Raw genomic sequence first — 25,191 nt, forward strand, 5'->3', positions numbered from 1 at the left:
TATATGCAATGTGAAATTTTTCAAAAATTCCGTTTTTGTTTATGTTTTTCTATATCAATATTTATTGTGGGTCGCAACTGGATTGCCGCCAAATACACAATACGGTCTGCACAAAAAATACCAGTTATTGCTATAAATACCAGAAGCAGTTCGTGGCCGTCGATAATCGATAATAAAATTTCTTAAGGAATGTATCTACCTTGCTATCATATTCGCTACAAATTGTTTAAGGTGTTCTTCATTTATATGAGTATAATTAAAAATATGTAAGATTTTTATAGTAGTCCTTTACCTCCAGCTTATGTCATGGTGCATTTTTTTGATTGCGGCGAACAACTCGATTTCAAAAAGTATCGAATATTACGGCGAATTTAGCATAACAGCGCAACATGTTCCTATGTTATAGCGCTGCTCTCATTCTCTCTCTTCTCTCTAAAGCGCGTTATTTTACCTACTGCTTATTGGACAGTCGAGAACAGCACTTGTTAACATCGTGCGTTGTCGTTAACAGCTGTTACTTTAAACTGTTATTGTATATCTTGCTGTTGACGCGTGTGGTCGGGTTTTTTCGGCGGTAAATGCGGGTATTTTAAATCTAAGCAACAAATCTAAAGTGCAAAATTCAGAAAATATTCATGCGAAAAATTGCAAAAATTTCTAAATGTGTTGAGAATTGCTATAAACATAGAATTAGTTAAATAAAAAGGTAAATTACCACAAATGCAAAGCAATTTTTAAGTGTGTGTGTAGCAAAATCGATTATTCAATCTGTGTGAACGTGTGTGTATGCGTATGTGTGAGTTTCTGTGTTTGTTTAAAGTTTTTTTTTTATACATGGGGCATGCAACTATAAACGGAAAATTTAACAAAATATGCCAATTTACCTAATTGAAAATACAGCAAAAAATAGAAAAGCAAATACCAATAAAACACAAGCGACAAAGCAAACAGCAAATGTAGAGAAGTGTATACCAAAAGCAGAGCGTAAAAAAGTCCAACCAGAAACGCACACAGCCACAGATACACATGCACACGCATACACCACACAAACTCGTACTCATACACACACACACACACATTTACACTTACACATACACATTACGTATACACGCTTACACAAAGTAAATGAGCGCAAAGCAATTGCGAAAAAACAAGTGCAAAACCAAAAGCAAATGAGACAAAAGCAAAACACAGTGAACGTGTGTAAAAGCAGAACGCAAACGCACAGCGAAAAAGATTTAATAATTAATTTAATGCTTTCGGCTCGAGTTTAGAGCAGAAGACAAAAGTTCTCACTTAGCTGGCAGCTGATGCGATTGCGAGCAAGTGCGAGCGAGAGCGCAACATATGACGGCCATCAGCTGTTTTGACACTTGACACGATCGTCGACAGTTTTTTCTTTTTTTTTTTTGTTGTACTTAATTTTTTTTGTTCGTTTTTTTCTAAATGAGTTTTGCTTTGATTTTTGCGTTGCGCTAATTAATGCAAATTGATTTATTTATTGAGTTAAATTGTTTTCTTATGCATTTGACGCAAAAACAAATGCAAAGACACAAAAAGCCAAAATCAATGACAAAAAGCGCCACATAATCAATAATAAATAAAATATATAAATAATTTGTAATTAAAAATTAAATGCAGCGCTAAATAGTGTATAACTAAAAATAAATAGTGTATAACTAAAAACTTTTATTCTCCGAATGTGCCTTATTAAGAAATCAAAGAAACTAAAAAACTGTATGGCAACGCTGCACACACACGCACACGCACACACACACGCACACACACTTGAGAAAGAAAAAAAATCAAATTTAGTATGCTAATTTTTGTTATTATCCTTCTCCTCAACATTCTCTTTGCAGCTACACATAAAAAATAAAAAGAAAAACAAAGAAAAATATATAAAAATTATAAACAAACGGAAAAAATTTCAAGTGTTAAACCAAATGTTAGTCTAAGCTTAAAGTGTAAAACTAGTTTAAGCCCCCGCAAAGTGTTAAAATTAAAATAAAAAACAAAGTAATCTATATATTAATCTAAAGCTGCAACACCAACAACAACAACAACAACAACAACAACAACAAGAACAACAAGTGCAGAAGCTTCCACTAATACAACAACAACAAAAACAACAACAGCAAAATTTAAAAAAAAGAACAGTCCGTTTTTACGGCTAAAGAAAAGGCTAAAACACAAGTGAAAAGTTGCGCTTTGCTGCTAAAAAAAGAGAAAAAAAAGTCGCAAAAAGCCATTGCTAAAATTTTCTTTTTACCGTTGTTAATCAATTCGCCAAAATAGCTAAATCCATTTTACAATTTCTCAAAAAGAAAAAATCCCATCATAGTTCAGGAACGGCAAGCGGCAGCGGCAGCGGATCAGAGGGCAAGTTACAGCAGCAGCACAGCAACGAGGAGGAAGGCGGTGGTGCAGGGGGAGGACAGCAGGAAGCAGCCGCCGCTAGCCACAAAATAACGCCGCCGACCACAACAACAACAGGAGCAACAGGAGCAACAGGAGCAGCCGAAGCGGACGCAACAGGAACTGGAACAGCGACAACAAAAAGAAAATCGGAAGCAGCTGCTGCCTCTGGCGAGGAGCAGCCCAGCAACAGCAGCAGCAGCTCACCCCAGGCTCAAGTGTCAGCCAGCGCCACGTTTCGTTTATCCTCGCTAACGGGCACCATCTCGAAAATGGGCAACAACGCGACCACATCCAACAAGAAGGTGGATGCCGCCGAAACGGTCAAGGAGTTCCTTGAACAGGCCAAGGAGGAGTTCGAGGATAAATGGCGTCGCAATCCAACCAATACCGCTGCCCTTGATGATTTTGAGCGTATCAAAACGCTGGGCACCGGCTCCTTTGGCCGCGTCATGATCGTCCAGCACAAGCCCACAAAAGACTATTATGCCATGAAGATACTGGACAAGCAGAAGGTGGTCAAGCTGAAGCAGGTGGAGCATACGCTGAACGAGAAACGCATCCTGCAGGCGATACAGTTTCCATTTTTGGTCTCGCTGCGCTACCATTTCAAGGACAACTCCAATCTTTATATGGTGCTGGAGTATGTGCCCGGCGGCGAGATGTTCTCTCATCTGCGCAAAGTCGGACGCTTCTCGGAGCCGCATTCGCGCTTCTATGCGGCACAAATTGTGCTCGCCTTTGAGTATCTGCATTATCTGGACCTCATCTATCGCGATCTAAAGCCGGAGAATCTATTGATCGATTCGCAGGGCTATCTGAAGGTTACCGATTTTGGTTTTGCCAAGCGGGTCAAGGGTCGCACCTGGACGCTATGCGGCACACCCGAGTATTTGGCACCCGAAATCATCTTGTCCAAGGGCTATAATAAGGCCGTCGATTGGTGGGCGCTTGGCGTTTTGGTCTACGAAATGGCCGCCGGTTATCCGCCCTTCTTTGCGGATCAGCCGATACAGATTTATGAGAAGATCGTGTCCGGCAAGGTGCGTTTCCCCTCGCACTTTGGCTCCGATCTGAAGGATCTGTTGCGCAATCTGCTGCAGGTGGATCTGACCAAGCGCTATGGCAATCTGAAAGCGGGCGTCAATGATATTAAGAACCAAAAATGGTTCGCCTCCACGGACTGGATTGCGATCTTCCAAAAGAAAATCGAGGCGCCGTTCATACCGCGGTGTAAAGGTCCCGGCGATACAAGCAATTTTGATGACTACGAGGAGGAGGCACTGCGGATTTCCAGCACCGAAAAGTGCGCCAAGGAGTTTGCTGAATTCTAGAAGATGCACAAACATCTCGCATTCTCGTCACCTTCTTTGTTACCATCGTCGTTGTTGTCGTCGTCTCGTCTATATGTCTACTACTTACTACTAGTGCTACAACTACAGCTACAACTACAACTACAACTACAACTACAACTACAACTAAAGCTACAACTGAAACTATTAAATCTACTTGGGTCTGGCTGGGCATATACTTATCATGGAAACAACACTCGCCATCAAAGTAACATCCCAATTGGACTTTGCATACCCAGTCGCAACAAATAACAACACAGTGAGTATCTACTGAGAGCGAGAGAGTGTAAGAGAGAGAAAGAGTAAGAGAGAGAGGGGGAGAGAGAGAGAGATTCTGTAATATTGAACGCTTAGCAGAATAACTTTATCATAATGTTAAACTAACTACTCATGATTTTATTCTACAGAATTCAATAATTCCAATTGGGGGTTAGCTATGTTAGCTAACGCTCTGATTGGCTGTTATTTATTCGTGCTGTAAAACTATGTCCTAATCTAGTATTTTGTGTCTTTTGTCCGAAAAATAATGCTCCATATGGCATACTACAGATCAGTTTCTATACTAATATAGATTGGTTAAAGAGTATAAAAGTTTTCCAATTGAATTATTCCCAGTCAGGTATTCCGATAACTCAGTGTTTGATTTCATATAAACACGAATAAATACACTTGTTAAAAAAATGAGCAAAAGAATGAATAATGAACCCATTAAAAATGGGTGAAAAGGCTATAATGTATTTGTGCAAATGTATGTAACGGGAAAAAAGGAAGCATCTTGCAACCCATAAAGTATATAGATTCATGATCAGCAGCAATAGCCGAGTCGTTCTAGATATGTCCGTCTGTCTGTCCAACCGTCGGGAACTCCCAACTAGAGCCTCTTAATATTGGGGCACAAAAAATTCCATTCTAATTAGTCTAAATCAGATCTGTTGTGATAGATTTTAGGAAAATTTGGCTTTGCAATGAATGTTTGCATTTCGGGCGATCAGCAATCCATCTACATGCGACTTAAGATTGATTGTTGTTTGTTTTGGGCATCGCCTTGAAGTTGATGAAACACAGCAACCCAAGCGATCAGCGAGTCCATCAGCTCAACTGTTCGGCCTGTGCCTGTGCCTCGGACAGCTTTCGCTTCTCTCTGCATTACCATTTGGCAAACGCGTGCCGTTGATTCTTTTAATTGGTTTGACTCGTTGCAGCTGTCAGTGGGTGAGCTGAGTTCTCGGTATTCACCGGGCTCTGGTATGTCGGGCAGCCAAAAGCTTTGGCAACCTGCTCGGGCCACATGTTGGGCACATGTTCCTTTCAGCGAAATAATTCCTGCTACGTGCTTTTGCTCTGGTCTCATTGCAATTAGACTCAGTTGCCGGGAAACACCATTTGAGATAATAATAAATGTCAGTGGGTGTTTAATATATTTCAAATTAATAATTGCTCAATGAATCAGTGTAAAATTATTTACGTTTGACACTAACGGGTCGACTTAAGATAAGAATATTTGCGACCCAGTTTGCGGTTTTGTGTGTGTTTTTATACTACTCAGAAACAACAATCATATATATACATACATTTCTAAAATTAGATTAGATTTGAATTAGAATCATTGTTTTGAATACGTACTACACACACTATTCATCTATTTATGTGGAATTTGAGCTGCAGTGGACTCTCTGAAAATAAGACACATTCCTGTTTAATTGAAAAAAGGGATAAGAAATAAAATATTTCGAGTTTCTCTTTATTTTATGTTTCTTATTTATTATACTCTTATTGTGTTATGTCTAATGAAAACATGGAAAACTTTATTTTTTGGGTGTATATTATTATTTAAAAAAAAACAACTATTAAAATATGAATATTGTTCCATTCTGTATCCTTTACTGAACTAATCAAGCATAATGTGCTTAGAGTCTAGTTCGTGAATTGGCTTATAATTCTCAAGTGGTTAACCAACGGAAAAGCTTGTTGGATTCTTGAAGCTCTTTGACTGGGATTGAACCCATATTAATAGATTATTCACTCTATTAATTTTGAACAACAAGGATCTGGGCATTCGAGGCTAGTTGTAGTAGTAGTTGTGCAATGCTCCTAATATTAATTAAGTTACAAATTAATTTTATTAATAAATTAGGTTAACTAAATTGATTAACGTTTCCGATGAAATTGCGTTTTGGCCCACTGTAATTTTCTCCGAATTTCTCCAACAACGCAAAATAATATTGTTGTTCTTCTGCCCTTTTTTTTCCTTTTCGTAATTAAAACTTTTGCGTGCCCAGAATTTTCTTAGTCGTTTAATTTGCCACCACCACACAGTCCCCCCACAGTCCCCTCATCATGCGCACATTTCGCATTGAACTTTGCGTTTAACCAAACCACAAAAAAAATTAGATATTTACACTTGACCCATTTGGTTGCCTTGGCAGTCAGTATTGGTTGTATCGCTGTCCTGAGCATAAATAATGTCAAGCCTTGCGAGGCAAACAAACTAGAGAATTTCTATATATACAGTAAATACATATAGAAATAATTTTATGCGCTTTTGCTGTGCAGCTACAAATTGTTTTGGGCTGCTTTTGCGTGCCTTTGGCCCATTAGCCAAATATGAATATTGTTGTTGTCGTATTTGTTAAGGCCAAGACGCTGCGCGTAATTAATATAATAATAAATTATAAGCAGCCACAGTGCGGCGACTGCGTGTAACAGGCGCATAAAACGTCAAGAATAATGAAAAGTGAACAAAAATAAAATAAAAAATCATAAAACATTTATAATTATAAAGTTTACAAGTCGACGCGTGGGCCGTCATTAGTCGCCATAGAAAACAGAAGACTAGATACATTTTATGTTGACCTCCGCAAAAGAAAAACAACAACAAAAAAAATATATAAGAAAAATTTGCTGCATTCCGTAAAGTCCGACCATGACCTTGTTTGACCTCTGGCCAAGCATTGTCGCTCTTCTTCTATTTGTTTATGTCGTTCCTTCATGTGACACATTTCTTGCCTAATTTTATTGGCACTAATTAATGTTCGCTTCCATTTTGGCTCTCCAAACTGAAACAAAAACAAACAAAAATTATATTCATCAATCAAATTTGTTCAGTTTGGCTCTTTTTGCTTTAGCCCGTCGCAATTATAATGATAGTCTGGGCTACGAGCACTTAAGCATTTACTTATTTACATAGCCCCAAAGTGCTCAATGAATATTTGTGAATGTCTATCAGGCTGGGGCTTTTGTGGGGGTAGTCGAGCTGTCATTGATACGACTAAGATACGACATGGCTTTAAGGTTTAATGTGGATATTGCCAAAGTATTGTGCTAAAGTTCGTAGGAAATTATGGCGCTTGCACAATTAGTGCACACCGATAAGAATCTGAGCTGATAATAACTCTATCAATTTCTCAATCATTCATTTATCAATTTTATGGTGTCTGTGTACCTTTTTTATTCAATATTTCACAAACATTGCAATTCAGTTATGTTCTTTCATTCTCTGGTAATTGATACTCTTATATCGATAATAACATTTACTTATTGTTTTGATATTGATGGGAAATTAAAATCTAAACTAGTCTGTTGACTATTTGTTAATTGTTTCCATATAAAATAAAAGCTGACTTTGCCCAGGTAAAGTTCTGCTTCTTTTTCAAGCGTTGATTTTTCGAATTGTACTTTAGTTTTAAGATAGATTATAAAAGGGGAGGTTGGTAGCTGATTCGATGCATTCAACAGCAATCCACCCATTTTCCACCATTGTGGGTGTATTCATCTCACTTGATTTAAAGCCTAGGCAACGGCCAACTTTCTGATTTAACAGCTTTAACGGCGCATCGCCCACCAATCAGACAGTCTGTTTCATATATAGAAAGATCTTATTTCAATCGAACAAGCGTGAGCCACAAATTAACAAGTTTTATGAGATGCCGCACAGAGTAAGAGAACGTGTTTAAACTAGAAATGTCTACTTTATTGTGGTTAAAACGTTCTATTATTACCAACAATGTCTGCACAATGTTTTTAATCTATTATTATTTTGTGTTTAGTTCTTGTCCTTGTAAATAAACGCTACTGCTGTAGCAGACGGTATATATTCGCTGCTTTCTCATGCATAAAGTGGGCGGAATTGTTTGATTAGTTGGTAAATGAGGTCGTGTCTGTACTTCGTTGGGCTGGTCGCCTTAAGCAATTGCCTAATGTTCAAATCGCTGCTGGATGCCACTTAAAAGCAGTCACAGCAATTGCAGCAATAACTGCAACAGCAACAAAAACAACAACTATCTAACAGTTGCCACAGAAACTTGTTTAGAACACGCACGAAATTCGTTGCTCACATTTGTAGCGCTCCAATAAGCACCTAGACCAAGTTTAGATGCAACTGCAATGACTGCAGCGCGCCACATAAATCTCGCAAAAATGCAACTGCCAACGCGCTAAGACGTTGTCTGGCCAACTGGGGGCTGCCCGGCTGACAAGATAGAAATACGGAGAGACAGGCAGACAGACGGACGGACAGACAGACAGCGCCACGGACTGACTCTGAGAGCGAGCGGGCCGGGCAGCCTTGTAACAGTGCCCTCAAATCAGCTTGCAAACACGCACACACACAACACTGAAAGAAATAAATAAACAACATCACCAGCAAGTTAGTAATAACAAAAACTATGCGCAGAATGAAGAGCAACATCTACTTGCATACGAATTATAAACAATTATTGAAAAGACTATGCTGATTTTATACCCTATCGAAAAATTGATGTTAAAAGCCAAAAGAAAATGTTTCAAGAACAAAATTAGTGCTTGCTTGTGAGTAAATGAATTTGAACTAAAAAATTAAAGAATCTTTACATTCTTAGTTAAATTATTATTATTTATTCAAATTAATTTTATTTGCTCAGCCAAAAACTCCATTTTTTATTATTGTGATCTTATTTTTGCTTTGATAAGAAGAATGCCTCTAAAATCGTTCTCGAAATAATAGCTTTATTTCTTAACAGCACTAACAGGCACTCCTAATACTTTTGCCATGACTGTTAGCTCCATTTTAATTAACAGAAAGAGTGAGAAACTCTAGTTCACAATGTTAACATGATCTCGGTTCATAACATTAACATTCCGAATGTCTGTTAAGTGACTTGATATATGTTATGTTATGTAATCTGTAAATGTACTTTTTCGCACATGTAAATAATTAAAAAAAATAATAATCATTTGCGCATGCCATCTATAACTATTTGTTGTCATTTGACTAACAACGGAAATTATTTGAATGTCCAAAAACTGCTGATTCTTAACTGTATGTTAGTTCACAGATGTACATCAGTTCGTTTGATGACACAGTTATTTGCATTGTCGTCGTTTTTCCTTTACTTTTTCTTTTATTTTATTTATTTTTTTTTGTCGAGGGTATTCGCATTCATAATTAATTCTTAACGCGCCGCGTCAAAGCGTCGTATGAGCAATGTGGAGAGCGAAAAGCAAAAGCAAATGTTCGACTGTTAGTTAACATATCGAGTATTTTGGGTTTCTATACGCATCGAGAATAAATTAAATGATTTTCGCTGTTAGCAACATTATTTTGTTTGTTGCCTGCTTTATTATTTCGCAAAAGATCCCTGGGCCCTGGGCATAAAAACGAGTTTTGTTCACAGTCGCAAGCGAATGCATGGTTAAAAAAAAAAAAAAAAACGCATTTAAATTGAGACGACAGCAACAAAAATCGTCATTTAAATAACGCACACGTCGTCGTCGCCATGCTATTATTTATTTTTTTTTTGTCGCTTTTGCAATTATTTTTGTCGTTTTTTGTTTTTTGTTCGCTTTCAAATTGTTGCCGCTCTGTGTGTGTACATGAGAGATAAAACGCGTACATTTTTCCCGTTTTGCATTACCTTCTGCCCGTGCTCGTTCTCTCTCTGTCTCTCTCTCGCTGTCTCTCCCCCTCTCTCTCTCTCTATCTCTCTCCCCCTCTATGTGTACCCTTTGTGTTTGCTTCGTTTTGTCGCTCTCTGTCGCTTTGGCTTATACATTTTTCAGTGCAATGCAATTTTCATTCGGAATTTATGGCCAAATGAAATAGAATTGAACATGGAAAAGGCGAACAATGAAAATTGAAAATTTGTTTAGGATTTAGTTTTTTTCTTTTCCTCTATGTTACGTGGCTTTTACGATAAGCAGGTGTGTTTTGTGTGCTCAGCGGAAGCTGCTGTCTATGTCATCCCATTTGATGTGGTGCGAACCGGTTGCGAATTATTACTATGCAAAAACTGATGAATAGCTTTGAAAATTAAAATTGCATTTCTAATTATAAAATCAGATAGGGTTCGCAAATAATTGTAATTGTAACTTGGTAAGAATTATTGCATTGAATATTCCATTTAGTTTAAACGAATAATTGTTTGAATGTTGACTGAGCTACAATAGACAAAAATTGATAAAAGACATATTAACGTATGTACACAAAATACAAAACTTTAATTAAATTATTGTACGTAATATGGAATATAATTAATATCATTGTTGGTAGATCCACCTTAGCGAAGTGTCAAACAGGTGCATTAATTATATCAGCTGTTCAAACTGAAAATTGAGTTTTTTTCTTTCATTCTTTCTTTGTTGGCGTTCAATTGTGCAACAATACTGTCAAGAAAAAGATGATAACAAATGCGAAATGTTGAGAATTAAATTGAATGCCAAATAGACGTCAAGTGTTACCCTGTGACGGCTTATCAAAAATCGCTAAAACTATTGACGCCCTTTTCTTATACCCTGGCCCATTCGAACAGGCAGAAGAAGGCATCTACGAGCTCATAAAATGCATCTGAGCTTAAATACCTCTCCCATTTCCAGAAAATTTTAATAGATTCATAGTTGGGTGTCACATTTGCGCCCTAAAGGAAGAAAGAAGCACAGCTTAGACGAAAGAAAGTATGCCTGTAACGCCTGCAGAGTATCCCGTAGTCGAGCACTGCCGATTGTGGCACTCTTACTTGTTTTTGTTTGTATTTATTTTATTTGCTGCTTTTGTTTTGTGCTTGAAACTAGCAAAGTAAATAAAATGAAACAGCAACTGGTCGACTCTGATAAGAACTGGCAACAAACAAAGACATTTATTGCAATAATTTATGCAGCCCAACGAATTATGCGGGTCGTCATTGTCATCGCCATCCCCGGCCCCAGCCCCTTTCTCATTCCCATTACCGTTCTCTAGGTTTCATTGTTTTTGTTTTTAATTTATTAACCTTTATTTTTCTTTTTGCTGTGAAAATGGGTTAAGAGTATGCAACCCAGAAGCAGACACTCTGGACTCGTTCTTAGTTTTTTTTTTTGCTCTCTGATTTTCTATTACATAATGCATTCATTTTCGGCCTGATAACGAAGACGTCATTGCACATGAGAAGGAAAAATAAAAACCACCATCAATTTGATTTATATTATTATTTTATGTATGTATTGTAATGGGCAACACAATAAAATTTATTGTACTGGTAGAAGCGAGTCGTGTGCCTAATTGAATTTGTTCGAGGCTCCGTTCGCTCTTTGTTGCCCGCCAACAATTCAATACAAATGACATGTAATCAATAATAATAATTTGTTGTTGCGTTGACATTAGACAATCGGTGGAGCGCTGAAAAAGGGGCTCGCGTTGGGTGGGTGGGTGGTTGGGTGGTTGGTGTGCGTCTGCATGCAACTAAATGCCAAAGCAGGTGCTTGCCAGCAAATTAATTGAACCTATTTTTTTTTTCTTTTCATTCTTGCCTCTGCCCCCTTGTCTGCCCCCTCAAGGTGCAATTATTGATTAATTATTTGCTGGGAATTTTGCTGTTTTTTTTTTTGTTTTTTTGTTGTGTGCATATACACTAGACAACCAGAGAAAGAAATTGTATACATTGTTAGTGCATTGTATATTTTGCTAAACAATTAAAAACTGTTTCTCATAGCCAGGGAACTCTTATCAAATATAATTTAAATACTTTTATTTAAAAATGTTATGACATGTAAATCTAAAAGGAATAACAGCTAAGTAGGTCAGTGTAATTGAACAATCCATTTTGCTTTTGTGCTGCAAAACCCTTCGCTTGAATTATTTCTCATGTTTTGCAGTGTAACTAATTAGGTATAATTTGTATTTATAGTATACGATATGTATGCATCTTCAAGTGTTGTGTGCGGTTAGCTTTATTAATTACATTTGTTTATTACGTATGGAAACGTCTGAGAGACTGACAGATGGATTGTATATGATTGATTTTTGTAAGCGATCTCTGCTGTAAATATCAAACTACGCATTCTCTAAATTGTGTTGCCGCTAAAGACAAAAAATGTGTAGTAGAGACTGTGCTCAGTAGTATTTCAGTGTTCGTTTGCTTTACGAAGGTCATCTGCCTATAATTTAGCAAACGTACAAATGGAATTACCTTGAACGGCAGGCGTATGCATAATATCGTGCATACATACATTACGCATACGCAGCGTTAAGAGCGACCCACGCGCTCTGAAGTGTTGTTGAGCTTTGCAGACTGCCAGCAACAGATAAATGTAATTACTGTCTTATCATAATTACCAGAGAAATGAGAGCAAGAAAAGGGACAAAAAAAAAATGTAGCAGAAAATATATAACAAATGCTGTGGAGAAAAGGGCGTGCGGCTGGGAAACATAAGGCACAAATGATGACGACGAATGACGCCGCTTGTGAGTGAGCTCAGCTGTGTTGCCCATGCACACACACAGACACACACACAAACACTCACACACACACTCGCACACACATACACGCACATAAGTGCACTTTACTCGCAGCCACAGAGTGAGTGTGCCGTAAAAGAGAGAAAGCAACAGCTTCCCTTTGCCTGTCAGTTGTCGCAGTTGTTGTTGCTGTTGCTGTCGTTGTCTTTGTTATTGTTGTTGTTGTTGTTGTTGCTGCTGCTGCTGTTTCAAATTTTAATTTTATTTTATTGCAGCACACAAATTGTGCGCCGGCGGCGTCGTTGCGTGTAAGGCTCAACCTCAGCCTGTGCGAGGGTTGCGCCGTCTTTTAGCAAGTTAACCAGCTTTTTCGACTCTTGCCTTATAGTCTGAGCTTAGCCTAATGCATATTAATTACTTAAACTTAATCCCATAAAATATCTTAACTCAATTTCTATTGCACAAGTCTAGTCACAACATTCTTGCGGCTCTCAAATAATAAAACATTAATTATACAAAATTAATTTGATTGGATTTAAAATTCTTGGCGTATTTTAAAAGGCAACCTTAACTTAAACATGCGTGAGATTTATTTATTTAAAGATTCAATTTAATAATTAAATTGGTCATTTGCATTTTTAAATATTTTATTGACACAAAAACGAAAATTTGGTAGTATTTTAAAGAGAAGTGTTAAGGGAAAGATGATGCAAATTCATAGATTAAATGTTTTAAATAAATATTGAGCAATATATTTACTCAAATAAAGGTGTAAAAAGTCTTAATCGACAATTAACTTAAGAAATAACGAGTAATTTATGCTTTTGCCTTGGAAACTGTACGTTTATTCAATTGCTTAAAGCAGACTATAAGAAATATAATTGATCAGTTTTGTGATATAATATTGATCATTTTCTAGCAGCCCTCTTAATGTTGGCTCGTCTGTGTGTAGCGTTAATTGCCTCTGTGCGCGCGCAAGTTGAGTTTCTGACCTCCCGGGCCACTTCCTTTACATGGCGCACAGAGCCTGTGGGCTCAAGTTGTCCTGCCCGGCCCCGACCTGCCCCTGGTCTTTAATTACTTTCGTAGTTAATTTTGTTACAACAAAAGCGACAGAAGCAGCAGCGGCAGCAGCGGCAGCAGCAGCAGCAGCAGCAATAACAACAGCAACAACTTTGTCATTGCAAAAATTGAAATTTGCTTTTAATTTACACGCTTGGGCCTGGGGCCCAGGTCTGTTCTCTGTGTCGAGTGTACAATTGTGTTCAGGCCATGCCCAGTTTCCGTTTCCTGTTCATTTCCAGACAGACATTTAATATTTATTTGACATTTTCCTTTAGTTTCATGCAAGGCGTCAAATGCGTATACCAAATTTTAATTGATTTGTCTCGAGGGCCTCAATCGATTTTTGCCTTTTATTTCCAATTTTTTTGTGTGCAGTTTTTCGCTTGGTCATGCTATCCGCTTTCGCTTGGGCTGAAAATTGATTTAAATTTCAAAGCCATCAAGTTTATTGACATTAGATATGACGGCCGCACCGCATTTTCGTTTTATTTTTATTTTTATATAAAGTACATATATATTTTTCCAGTTGCTTGGCCACAAAAGTTTTCCACGCAGCGAATTCTCGTGATATTGAACGCCTTTTAATTGTCATTTGTTCGTCGCTCGCCACGCCCAGAAATCGCATTCGTTGTCTTATTAAAAAAAAAACTTAAGAGTTCAAAGAAACAGTTCTCAATGGGTGTGGGAACAAATAGAGACGCAAAATGAAAGTCAGTCGCAGATGGGATGATAATAACAAAAGAAGCCAAAAACTGAACAACGAATTGCAGATTTTTGGCCGTTTGTTGAACTCCGAGCTCAGCAAAACGGACGCCATTCAACTCATCGTTTTCTCGATGGACTCAAAGCAAATGCTTAAATGGCTTCAATAAGCTCTGAATGGAGTCACAGTCGCCGAGCTCAGCCAGATGAAAAGGCCAAAAGTGCGTTCATCAACACTCGACGAATGCAAATTTTCATTGAGTGTCACTTAATTAGTGAAGAAACTTTGAATTTTCGAGAACTTTTACTGAAGAACACTGAGAGAGAAACATGGAAGTTGAATGAAAGTCGTGGCTCCTGGGTTTTTTAATATATATTTTTATATTATATATAGGGCTAAAGTATCTGATTAAAGTACTATTCATGATATCTATGTCTTTTGCTAATGATAGTTAAACTAAATATCGTTCGAAATTCGGTATTGCTTCTAAATTTAGCAAAGAAATGCTTTGGTAGCATCGTAGTCCAGATAATTTAAAGGCCTTGAGTTTAAAGTTTTATCTGAAATCTACAGACTTGATAAGTCCAAATGGCCAGACGTCTTTTCTGCACAATCTTAACACAAAAGTTTTGCAAACAAATAACTTTATGAAGCACACTCAACTAAAATCGCTCTTCACATTCCCCGACCGAGTCTTTGCAACATATTTGACCTACACGCAATGACAAATATGTTGCCGATTTTGTGCACGACTCGTAGAGAAATACATATGTTTGTACAATAAATATATATATATATATATATATATATGAAATATATGCGCCCAACGTATGAATATAAATTAAATTATATAAGCAAGAATTATGCACACAAATACACTACAAATTTATAAAGGCACATACACAACTTGGAACGCCACGACACAAGGCCCCGCGCACCGCAAAGCATTTTAATAAATCAAAACGCCCGGTTGGCGAGTGGACAAGCTCAAAATATCTTAAACGAGCAGCAACAACACTCTAGATATATATTTACCCAAGATATAGACTGCAAATATTATGAAAATGAAATGAACAAATTTGTTTGTCGACCAGTCGTGGCTGGCGATTCGCAAAACTATTTTCGATTTGCGGCCACATACATACTCATATATATCTGTCTGTCTTTCTGTCTCTTTGTCTGTCTGCGATATTTGTGTCTGGTCTGGTCTTTAACTCTCTGACTGTCCGACGCTTTGATAGTGTTTCCATTCGTCCGCCAGTCTCCTATGGCCAGCACAACTTATTTCTATTTGTATTTGACTAAAATAACCATAAACAATAATAATGCTAAGTGTACCCAGACTGCAAACATTGAGTAACCAAAGAAAGTTAGGGTATTCTTAATTGAGTGTAGTCTAATGTCGATGCTCGAAAAACGCAATAAACTATCATATTTTGTTATTCTGCACGGTTGCTTTCGCTTTGGGGCATACAACATTTTCATCGAATCTGCATCTCGGGCTTAATTCAAGCCTCAGCTTAAATTTATTTTTTCTTGGCCCAACAATTTTTGAATTATAATTGCGTTTGTTGGACTTCCAATATTTAAGGCATCAATAACTTAGACCACATGTCTCATAATCCATACCTAAAGAAAAAGAGCTGGTTCGCAGCAAGAACAATTTATGTTTGATTCTAATCAAATTTAAATCATTTTGATAATTGTTTGTGCTCTTTTTACTCGGAATTGTGTCTTATCCGCATTAATATTTTGACTTGACTTCAAATTAGTTTTCACATTGTTTTGTTTGAACCATTTTTATATTAAACTGCGCGTAATATATGATCAGCTTATTTATGTACTTTCGTATCGTAAACAAAGCGCCCGCACCCTTCTCCCATATCCAAACCTTTCCTATGTAAATTAGATGTTATCTTTATAAGTATACATATGCACATGTGTGTACGTGTGCACGTACTTAGTTTCAATAGTGCCGTTAGGTCAGTCCAGTTGTTGATTTTCCCCAGGTGGTAATTACGCATTTTAAAAATGCATTTTCTGTATGTGTCTCTGTGCTTCATGAAATATGCAGGCACTGCGAGCCAGGTAAAAAGCGAGAAGTGGTGGGGGAAGGGGTCGTGGAATGCTGTGCACTCATCTGGCCCTATTTAAAATGCACAAAAGGCAAAAACTGCGCTAAAAAAAAACACAAAACACGGACGGGAGCTAGCACAAAACTTGGTAAATGGAAGTTCTTTTTTTTTTTTTTAGCCTTTTAGCTCTTTGCACATCGCTGGCGACTCAACTACTTTGTGGACACATAAATACATGCAAATGTGTGGGTAAGTTAGTTAGTCGCTGGAGTCTAGTTAGACTGTTAGTTGACAACTTTTGTTAAGCCACAAAAGTCATGTCAAACAGGCACGTCGCAAATTGGACTAACACACATTAAATTGTGATAGGGCTTTGTCGCGGTTGAGTTAAGATAGAGATGGGAAAGTACACAAGTGTGTCTGGAACTTGTACCGCAATCATATTTATTTTAAAGCTATCATTCATCAAAATTACACAATTTCCGCATATGCCCAATATAACTGAAGACAGGTAGGTATGTTGTAAACAGGTACAACTAAGCTTGCACTTATCTTGAGAACCAGAATAGTGTTAATGATAATATAACAAATAATGATTTTAAAATTGAGCAATGCTCTCTTGAGAGGGAGAGAGAGAGAGGGAACATAAGATAAATAGAAAATAAAAATATCATCTGAGCAGTTTTTACTTAATTTTCTTAAAAACGAGAATTTGTTTATATCTATTGGAATATAAATAAATAAAAATTTGAAAATCTCAAAAAATTAATGAAACCGATTGGATCAGATAAGGTTATATGTGATTGGTTAGACAAGGTCGCCAAAAGATTCGTGGGTTACATAAATAATCTCAATTGGAGGGAAACACACTGTCTAAAATACTTACTTTTTTTCCCATTCAGCTATATTTGGCTCTCTGAATTACCTTTCATTTCATGCACATTCCTGTGCTATTACCAATATTTCAAGCATTGTGTTATTTCAAGGCTAGAAAATCACTTAACAAGTGAAAGTTTTGCTTGGAAACTATTGTCCATGCCCTGTGCATAGAGTAGTTTATTGTTTTCTGACGCACGTAATGTCCCCGACAATGGCTAATGGAGTTTATGTAATAATATATCCGACTAGCAAGTACAACAAACTAGAAGAGTTAACAGATCTGTCGCTGCATTCGTCACACATACTTCCTATACAATACTTGTGTGTGGTATTATATATCTCTGCCCTTCAGTGTTTCGTGTGCTATATAGCATGTTGTTATTGTTGTTGTTGTTATTGTAGTTGTTGTTGTTGTTGTTGTAGTTGTTGTTGTTGTTGTTGTTGTAGCGTGGGTGCAGGCAACTGCCCGTCGCCGGTTCGGTCACTGACGGCTTTTGTTTCCAGCGATAAAAGGCCGCCTGAATATACAAAACATTTGCTGCCTCTTTTTATACCCAGTACCCATTGAAAGTGGCTAAAAGTAGGGTATAATGACTTATTGAAAATCTATGTAACAGTCAGGAAAATGCATCTAAATATATATTCTTATTATAGCTGTGTGTATGTATATATTTCTGATCAGTCATGCCTGTTTTTCTGTACAAAGGGATGACATATCCGCGCTGTTCATAGCGCAACTTCTAGTCGGGCACGCCCGATTGTACGTTTTATCTTGTTTTTGTTTCGTTTTTGGTCTTCTCTCACTATTGTTGCTTTTCAGCTATATGATTTTGTGCAAAAAAGATTTAATATAGCACGCTGTTGCCGTCGCTGCTGCTGCCAGCTGCTTACGTCATAGGCTCTGACTGTGTGTTGTGTGTGTGTGAGTGTGTGTGTGTGTGTGGGTCTGATAAGAAACAAAACATATTCATATTGTGTGCTGTGGGAAATGGGCGAACATTTGGGGGTGCTAGCGTGTATGAGTATATTTTCCTATATACTCGGTTAGATGTCTAATTTGTTTGCAATTATTGGGGTTTGAACATTAATTAATGATTCGGCTGCAGTTCGTAGAACATGATTAGTAACATTGCACTAAATATCTGATATATATAAATGAAATACAATTCTCAGAGACTAATTATTATGTTTGCCCTGTTCGCTTAATTGCGAATTAATCACCTATTGAATTTAAGATTGCAAAATGAGCTCGTAACCAGTTATATTTAGTGTTTAATCTGAAGAGGCCTTTAAGTGCTTTATCAATGTTATTTTAATGTGAGTTCATATTTATTAGTTGCTTTGAGTGGAGTTCAAGAATAACTTACTGTTTGTTGTATAATTTAAAATTACCTCCATTCAAGTCAATGGTATATAAAAGAACCCAAGGAAAGAATATTTAATTTAAACAAAGTAACGGGTGGAAATAATTATGCTAATATTACTAAATTGCATTCAAAATGCAAGGTCTCTTGCAGCTATTGTAGCAGCTGCAACAGAAAGAAGCGCTTCTAAATGATGCAGTCTGCTAAAGAACTCTATTTATGTTTTGTCATTAAGAAACTTTTGATAAGCACTTTATTGAAGTTACCGAACATATAATTTTGTTATTTTCTCTTTTATAAGGAGCCTATTTAACTAAATACTATGACCCTGACCTCTTTACATTATGTCTTGGAAATTATAGCCGGTCCGTCTGTTGCGCGTCCACAAATCATCTGAGCTCATCAAAGACCCATCAAAATCTGAGTCAGACTTTAGCTTTTTATGGTTATTGAGAGCTCGTCTGAGTTACGGCTTTTTTTTTATCTAGTCGAAGACTGAGGTCAAAAAACTGAAATAGGAAGTGTCTGGCAGACAAGCTTGGCCGCAGTCAAGGCTGTTCGAAATGTTGTTTGGTAGAAAAATAAATGTTCATACATAATAAGAAGTAGAAAATTAGTAAATGATTTATGCACATAAGGTTAAATTAAATTAAGTTTCGGTCTTAAAGTCTGCTATTAGAAAATGTTTTTAGCTAATTAATTGTTTTATATTTTTTGCAGTGCATACACGAAATATGTCAGCAATGGAACTTTTACTCTCCCAAAACTGGTGAACGTTATTTGGAAACCAGAACCAGAACCTCAACTGCAACAACAACTAAAATGTTCATAATTAAAAAAAAAAAAAAACAAATGATTTCAACTAATGTCATTACAGCAGCTGAAATAACTGGGAGTCAGAAAAACAACAACAACAACAACAATGTAATAGGTAACTAAAATTTATGGCATACACATAAATAATCATTCATAACATATAGCGTATAGTATAACCACGAGACTACAGATATTTAGTTGTAAAGTACATAGTTTAGTTCGTCAGAAAAAGGAAAAGAAAAACAAAAATCTAAAGATTACCAAATGCGTCTAGAGAATCATACAAAGGCGAAACAAGAACTTCGGTAAATGGGCTAAAGAATTTGTTTTTTATTATCAGCTGGCAACACACCAACAACAGCAGCAGCAACAACAACAACACATTGTGAAAGTATGAAACGCTTTATTAATTTATAAATTTAACAAAAGTAAAATGTAAAAAAAAAGAAAAAAAAACAAAAAATTATGGCGCACTTAGTGTGCTTGAAAAAAAAAACCAACTAAATATATAAATGAAACAAGAAAAGCGAATTACAGACAGAAACAGACAGCTTATTAGAGTCGCCGCGAAAAAAATCCCGTAGGTACAGTTCTACATAATCGTATTCTTAAAAATGTGGAAATAAACAAAAGCGTCTTTCAAGAATTTAGTAGGTCAAAAAAGTGGAGCGTGTAAAATTTACAAAAAAAAAAAAAACAAAAATAAATTAATACAAATAAAAGTTCTCATAAGCCGTTAAAAAAATTTTCAGTCAATGTTGGTTAACTGGCCATAACAGTGTTACGCAACTTCCATAATAACCACAAAAGTGTTGTCAAATGTTTAAAGCATTTTTGTTGCGTACACAGTGCTGTCTAGTGAAGTCAAATACATACATATTAGTGTTGCAAAAGCCGCCAAAAACTTTCCAAGAGCTGTAATTCTTATGTGCCCACGACACCAAATAGTCCCCTGCTACTAGCTGAGCTTGCGTTTAGCTCTCGATGTTTTAGGCGTTTTAGACATACGATACATATGTACTATAAATGTTGTACAATCAGCGACGACGTGCAACAATAAACACACCAACACACAAACACACACACACACACGCACATACGAGCCCACAACAGAAAGAAATGGCAAATACTGTTGATAGTAAAAGCCGAAAGTTAATCAACATCCAATAGACAGACACACGCTCATTAACATTGGCACCTAAAAGTAAGCGCACTCACCGAATACATTTATATGCAACACACAACCATACATATTCACATACAAATAAAAAAGTCACAGGCGTATATATGTATATCCACGCATCACTCGCAGGATCTAGGGCCAAATGCGCCAGAACCACATCAACTACTCAAATTCTAAAATTAATATTAACATGAAGAACATACAAAATATTTAAAACAACATATACAAATAAAAAAAAAAAAAAAAAAAAACGCAGCAAAAAAAAAAAATAAGAAATCTAAATGTTTACATTTAAGTCGCAAAAATAAAATTAAAACATAAAAAACCCAACTGAAATATGTGTGTAAAAAAGCGTAAAATCGTAGAATTAATGAAAAAGGGGCATCAAAAAGTCGACATAAATATTAAATATTAAATATTATACACTTACATCAATATAATAGCAACAAAATGTGCGAGAGCGAAAAAGAGAGACGCCAGAGAAATGAGAAAAGAGAGAAGCGCCAACTAAGTTTAATAATTTAAATGAAAGAGAAAGAAGAAAAACGTTATATACATATATAATCGAGTAAAGATCGTTTACATATTTATTGTTTTACACTTCTTTTACAATATTCTTGATGCGCGGTTCGGCATACAGAAGTTAAACAAAATATCCGAGGGGCTTACTACGTATAGCTGCGAAGCCTTTTGAAAGGATTTATTAAATAAAGGATCTAATAAATAATGTAACTTATAATTTTAATTGCTGTACTTTTTGTTAATTTATTTTTAAACTCCAAGTCTTTCAATTTATTTGTGAAACACAAACACGAAATCTTAACAAAAAATAAAACCTATTTATAATAAAATGTACAACGTATGTTTTAAACTTAACAAAAAAATCGATTAATTTTTCTACTAGTTGCGTCAAAAAGTCATAAATAGGCATCAACTAAATTATAATAAAATAAATTTAAAGAAACTTCAAAATCGGAAACGTAGCCCTCATTCAAATCGTAGGGCCCAAAACGTGGCCACTAAATGTTAACACCTCACATCACATTGTTTCTACATGTTTAATTTTATATTTGTTATAAACAAGAACTATAATCCACAACAATTTTTTATTCAACAACACACACACACACACACATGCAGAGACAAACACCAGCGATAAAACAAAATAGGCGCATTAATAAATAATTAAACAACAAAAGGCAAAACAAAATACAGACATGCATATAAATAGTCTTTAGTAGTCTGAGCAAACAATTTAATACATAATAAAAAAATATACATTAATAAATATATTGAATATATAAAAAGAAATATATGTATATATACATATATATATATATATATATATATACATACATATACATCTATGTGTATATGCATTGAAAAAAGTCAACAATTTGTTATTATTTCTTTCTTTTTGTAAATTTTGTATTATTTTTTTGTGCAATTTTGTTTATAACTTGTTTAGTTAACATTTTGTGTAATTTATTTAGCAATGCTCTACAAATCAAATAACTGAGCTTTAATGTTTGACCAACAGTTCGTATGTATAAAAAAAATATTATGTTATATACATATATAATTTTGTATAACTTCCAGGAGGATCTTTTAAGCAAACAATCTGCGGCAAACGCATTGCGAAATAATTGTATAACAAATCTATAGTTTGTAATTAAAGAAGAAGGAGGCGAATCATTTTTGTCGAAAAAAATTGTGAAAGAATTTGAAATTGAGAAAGAAAAACCCTTTTGTTGTTGTTTATTGTGTGTGCGTGCTAAATTCGAGGTACATAAACTTATAATATAAATCTAATATGACAAACATATTAAAAAAAAAAAACAAACATAATAACAAAAGAAGAAAAAAACAAATTCAAATTATTTAATTTAGTTTTTAAATTTAAGTTTATATAGAAAGTGCGTATATATACATACAACTATAAATTTCAATACCAACAAGAAGCAAGATAAAATGTCTTAAAACAAAAAAACCAAGCATACAATAAAATGAAAAAAAAAAACACAAGAAATTACGAGCAACTAAACCAATTATAAGTAATAATGAAGGAAAGGAAATAAGAAGAGGAAAACAAACACAAAGAAAAAGATAAGCAAAAACAAAACAAACAAACAAAAAAAAAAACCAATAAAATGAATTTGAAATCCTTAAAAAATATATATGAGAAATATGTGTGTTGTAATTGGGGAGAGGACAATTCATCGGCTTAAAATATTTAATTTATCGAAATTTGTGGAGGCAACAACAAAGGAAACGCCTTCAGCTTTTCAACTTTTCCGGCATTCCACAGAAATTTACATATGGAAATTTGGATACTGTTGTGGCATGGTCAAGAGCATGTCCCTGATGTGAAAACTTCTGGAAATAATTATTAAACATAATGAAGGTTTTTTTTTCAATGTAAATGGAACTGGAACACGCGAGCCACATTCAGCATAATTGAATTTCTAGGCCTCTTACTTTTGTTACCGCCACAAGATGCTGTCACGGTAGTAACGCACTCTCAAATTTAAGATATATATGTATATATTTGTATGTTTACTTGAGGCACAGGTAAGTAAATGGCTCGGATATTGCGGCACACGAATATTGCCAAACGTGGCAACTAAAAACACCTGCCCTTGCACACATGTAATACGATTATAGTATATAAAGTGGAAATTGCGCTAGCTTACCGCACAATTGTTCAGCTAAACCTATTCCCATCGAAAAAATACTTTTTCTTATGATTATTGCTTGTAGGTTATATAAAAGTAATTTCCGGTTTAAGTCTCGTTTTTAATTTTAAAAAAACGTGCATATTATTTATAAATAAGTCAGGCAAATGCTGAAAATTTCGAGATCAGCTCGAGGCTTGATAAATGTTCAACAACAGGTTTATGCCTGGATAAAAATCGGTTTGATATCGACTTTAAAAATAACTGCTTTCTAAACTGACTCACTTTACAAAACATCCAAGATATTAAAATCTACAGCTTGATATTCTCAGTAAAATTAGTTTAAAAATTTAATCAACAAAAACATACAGAAAATAGACTTTGATTTGGTTCTTTTTACTGCTTTTTGTTACTTGACGTCTATTAATTCTCAACTAGTTCAAGCTTCAGAATAGTAGGAAAGTAGTTGATTGTAGTCGGATAATATTAGAGCCAAACGAGGTGTTTAGCTATTTTATTCCGGCCTATAGTGAACTCCACTTCTAAAGTTTGTATCTATAATTATATAGTTTGCTGGCTTGAGGTTCGTTTTTATTTAAATCAAAAAACAATTTAATTGTATTTCGCCTCCAATATATTTTATTATCTATAACGAAATCAAAGTGTTTCATCAATTTTAAAGTCGGGGTAATAAGCTTGAAAAAACTTGTATCTCATTTTCCATCCAAGAGCTGAAGATGTTTTAAAAAGCGTGAAACATGTTTCAAATTAATAGGGATTTTGAATTGGGATTCTCTAAATTGGTTATTTTTATTTTTGTACGATTATATTTAGGCTCTAGGTAATAGATGCTACTGGCTAAGGGAGAGAGTGATTAAGCTTAATAAAAGCTTAGCTCAGGCTTTGTTATTGCATTAAACTATTTTGGAGCTTATACAAAACTGCTTTCCAGATGCATCTGTAACAACTGAATGTTCATTTGATTACCTGTCTGCCTGAGTTGTATATAGAGATAAACAGAAGAAGAAACAGAAGACAAATATTTTCAGTAAATTTAAGTACTCTGTCCTTTTTTCACTCATACACTAGTTAAATCCTTAAAAATATATCTTTTAAATAATGATTACTGCAACTTTGGTAGAACGTGGTATCTAAGCCAAAGTGCGCACCATAATTCTAAGCTAACCCCAAAAAACCAACTTACGAAACTTACGAAGCCGACCAACCCACAAGTGCTCCCCAACTCACTTCCATTTGCCGTAGGATGGCTGCCAAACTTTTGCATAATTTTTGCTGGCTTTTTCCATATACGAATAGCTTTGACACACTTGCCGTTGGGTTTGCTTTATAAACATACCAAAAATGAGACAAAAAGTATAAGAATATAAAAATGGAAGAAGTAAAAAGTAAAGCGAAAAGCGGTTTTTACTTTGTTTCCTTGATTTTCCTTGCAGACAAAAGTTACAAAAGTTGGCGTGTACACACGACACAGGCACAAAATATACACACGATACATATACCTATATGGCATGTGAGGTTAGGGCGAGGCATGTGGGTCGTTCGGGCAAAGTACGGTGCATGTCTAAGGTTATTTATAGCAACACTTTTTGGGCATACATATTAATATTGAGCTGCCTCGTTTGTTTGCTTGCCACTTTTGCTGCCAACATGGCCAGGACATGCGACAGCCCAACAGCTAAGCGGATATATGATTCGGGCCCGTACATATATCACCCTAGCTGACGGTATGTTCTAGCATACCCATTATTGAAAGATGTAGGTAAGGAGTGGACACTGGCTCCTACAAATTGTTCAAAGCTGATTATTAGCTTTTCTTTCATTATCTTATGTAAAAGACCCTTTGGTAAAGCATATACTCGCTCACAGAGGGAATTAAGTATATTGGTTTTAAACAGTGTCCGGCTTGCTTTCCGTTCGTCCATCCGCAAATATACACATACTTCTACATTTACCT

At 35.7% G+C, this 25,191-nt stretch overlaps 1 protein-coding gene across 2 annotated transcripts; it reads left to right on the forward strand.

Annotated features, from left to right (window-relative positions):
- The first annotated feature begins 502 nt into the window (after nt 1-502).
- On the forward strand, nt 503-22,692 carry Pka-C1 (Protein kinase, cAMP-dependent, catalytic subunit 1). Of its 2 annotated transcripts, XM_070209202.1 has the most exons (4): nt 503-706; nt 1,863-4,029; nt 16,478-16,548; nt 19,263-22,692. In XM_070209202.1, the coding sequence occupies exon 2, from the start codon at nt 2,691-2,693 to the stop codon at nt 3,750-3,752; it is 1,062 nt and encodes a 353-aa protein (XP_070065303.1). In that variant the 5' UTR covers nt 503-706; nt 1,863-2,690; the 3' UTR covers nt 3,753-4,029; nt 16,478-16,548; nt 19,263-22,692. The 2 variants fall into 2 exon arrangements, with proteins under 2 accessions (XP_070065303.1, XP_002057779.2); XM_002057743.4 differs by lacking the exon at nt 16,478-16,548.
- The last annotated feature ends 2,499 nt before the right edge of the window (nt 22,693-25,191 follow it).

The sequence above is a fragment of the Drosophila virilis genome, chromosome 4 (genome assembly GCF_030788295.1).
Source record: "Drosophila virilis strain 15010-1051.87 chromosome 4, Dvir_AGI_RSII-ME, whole genome shotgun sequence".
Taxonomy (NCBI): Eukaryota; Metazoa; Arthropoda; class Insecta; order Diptera; family Drosophilidae; genus Drosophila; species Drosophila virilis.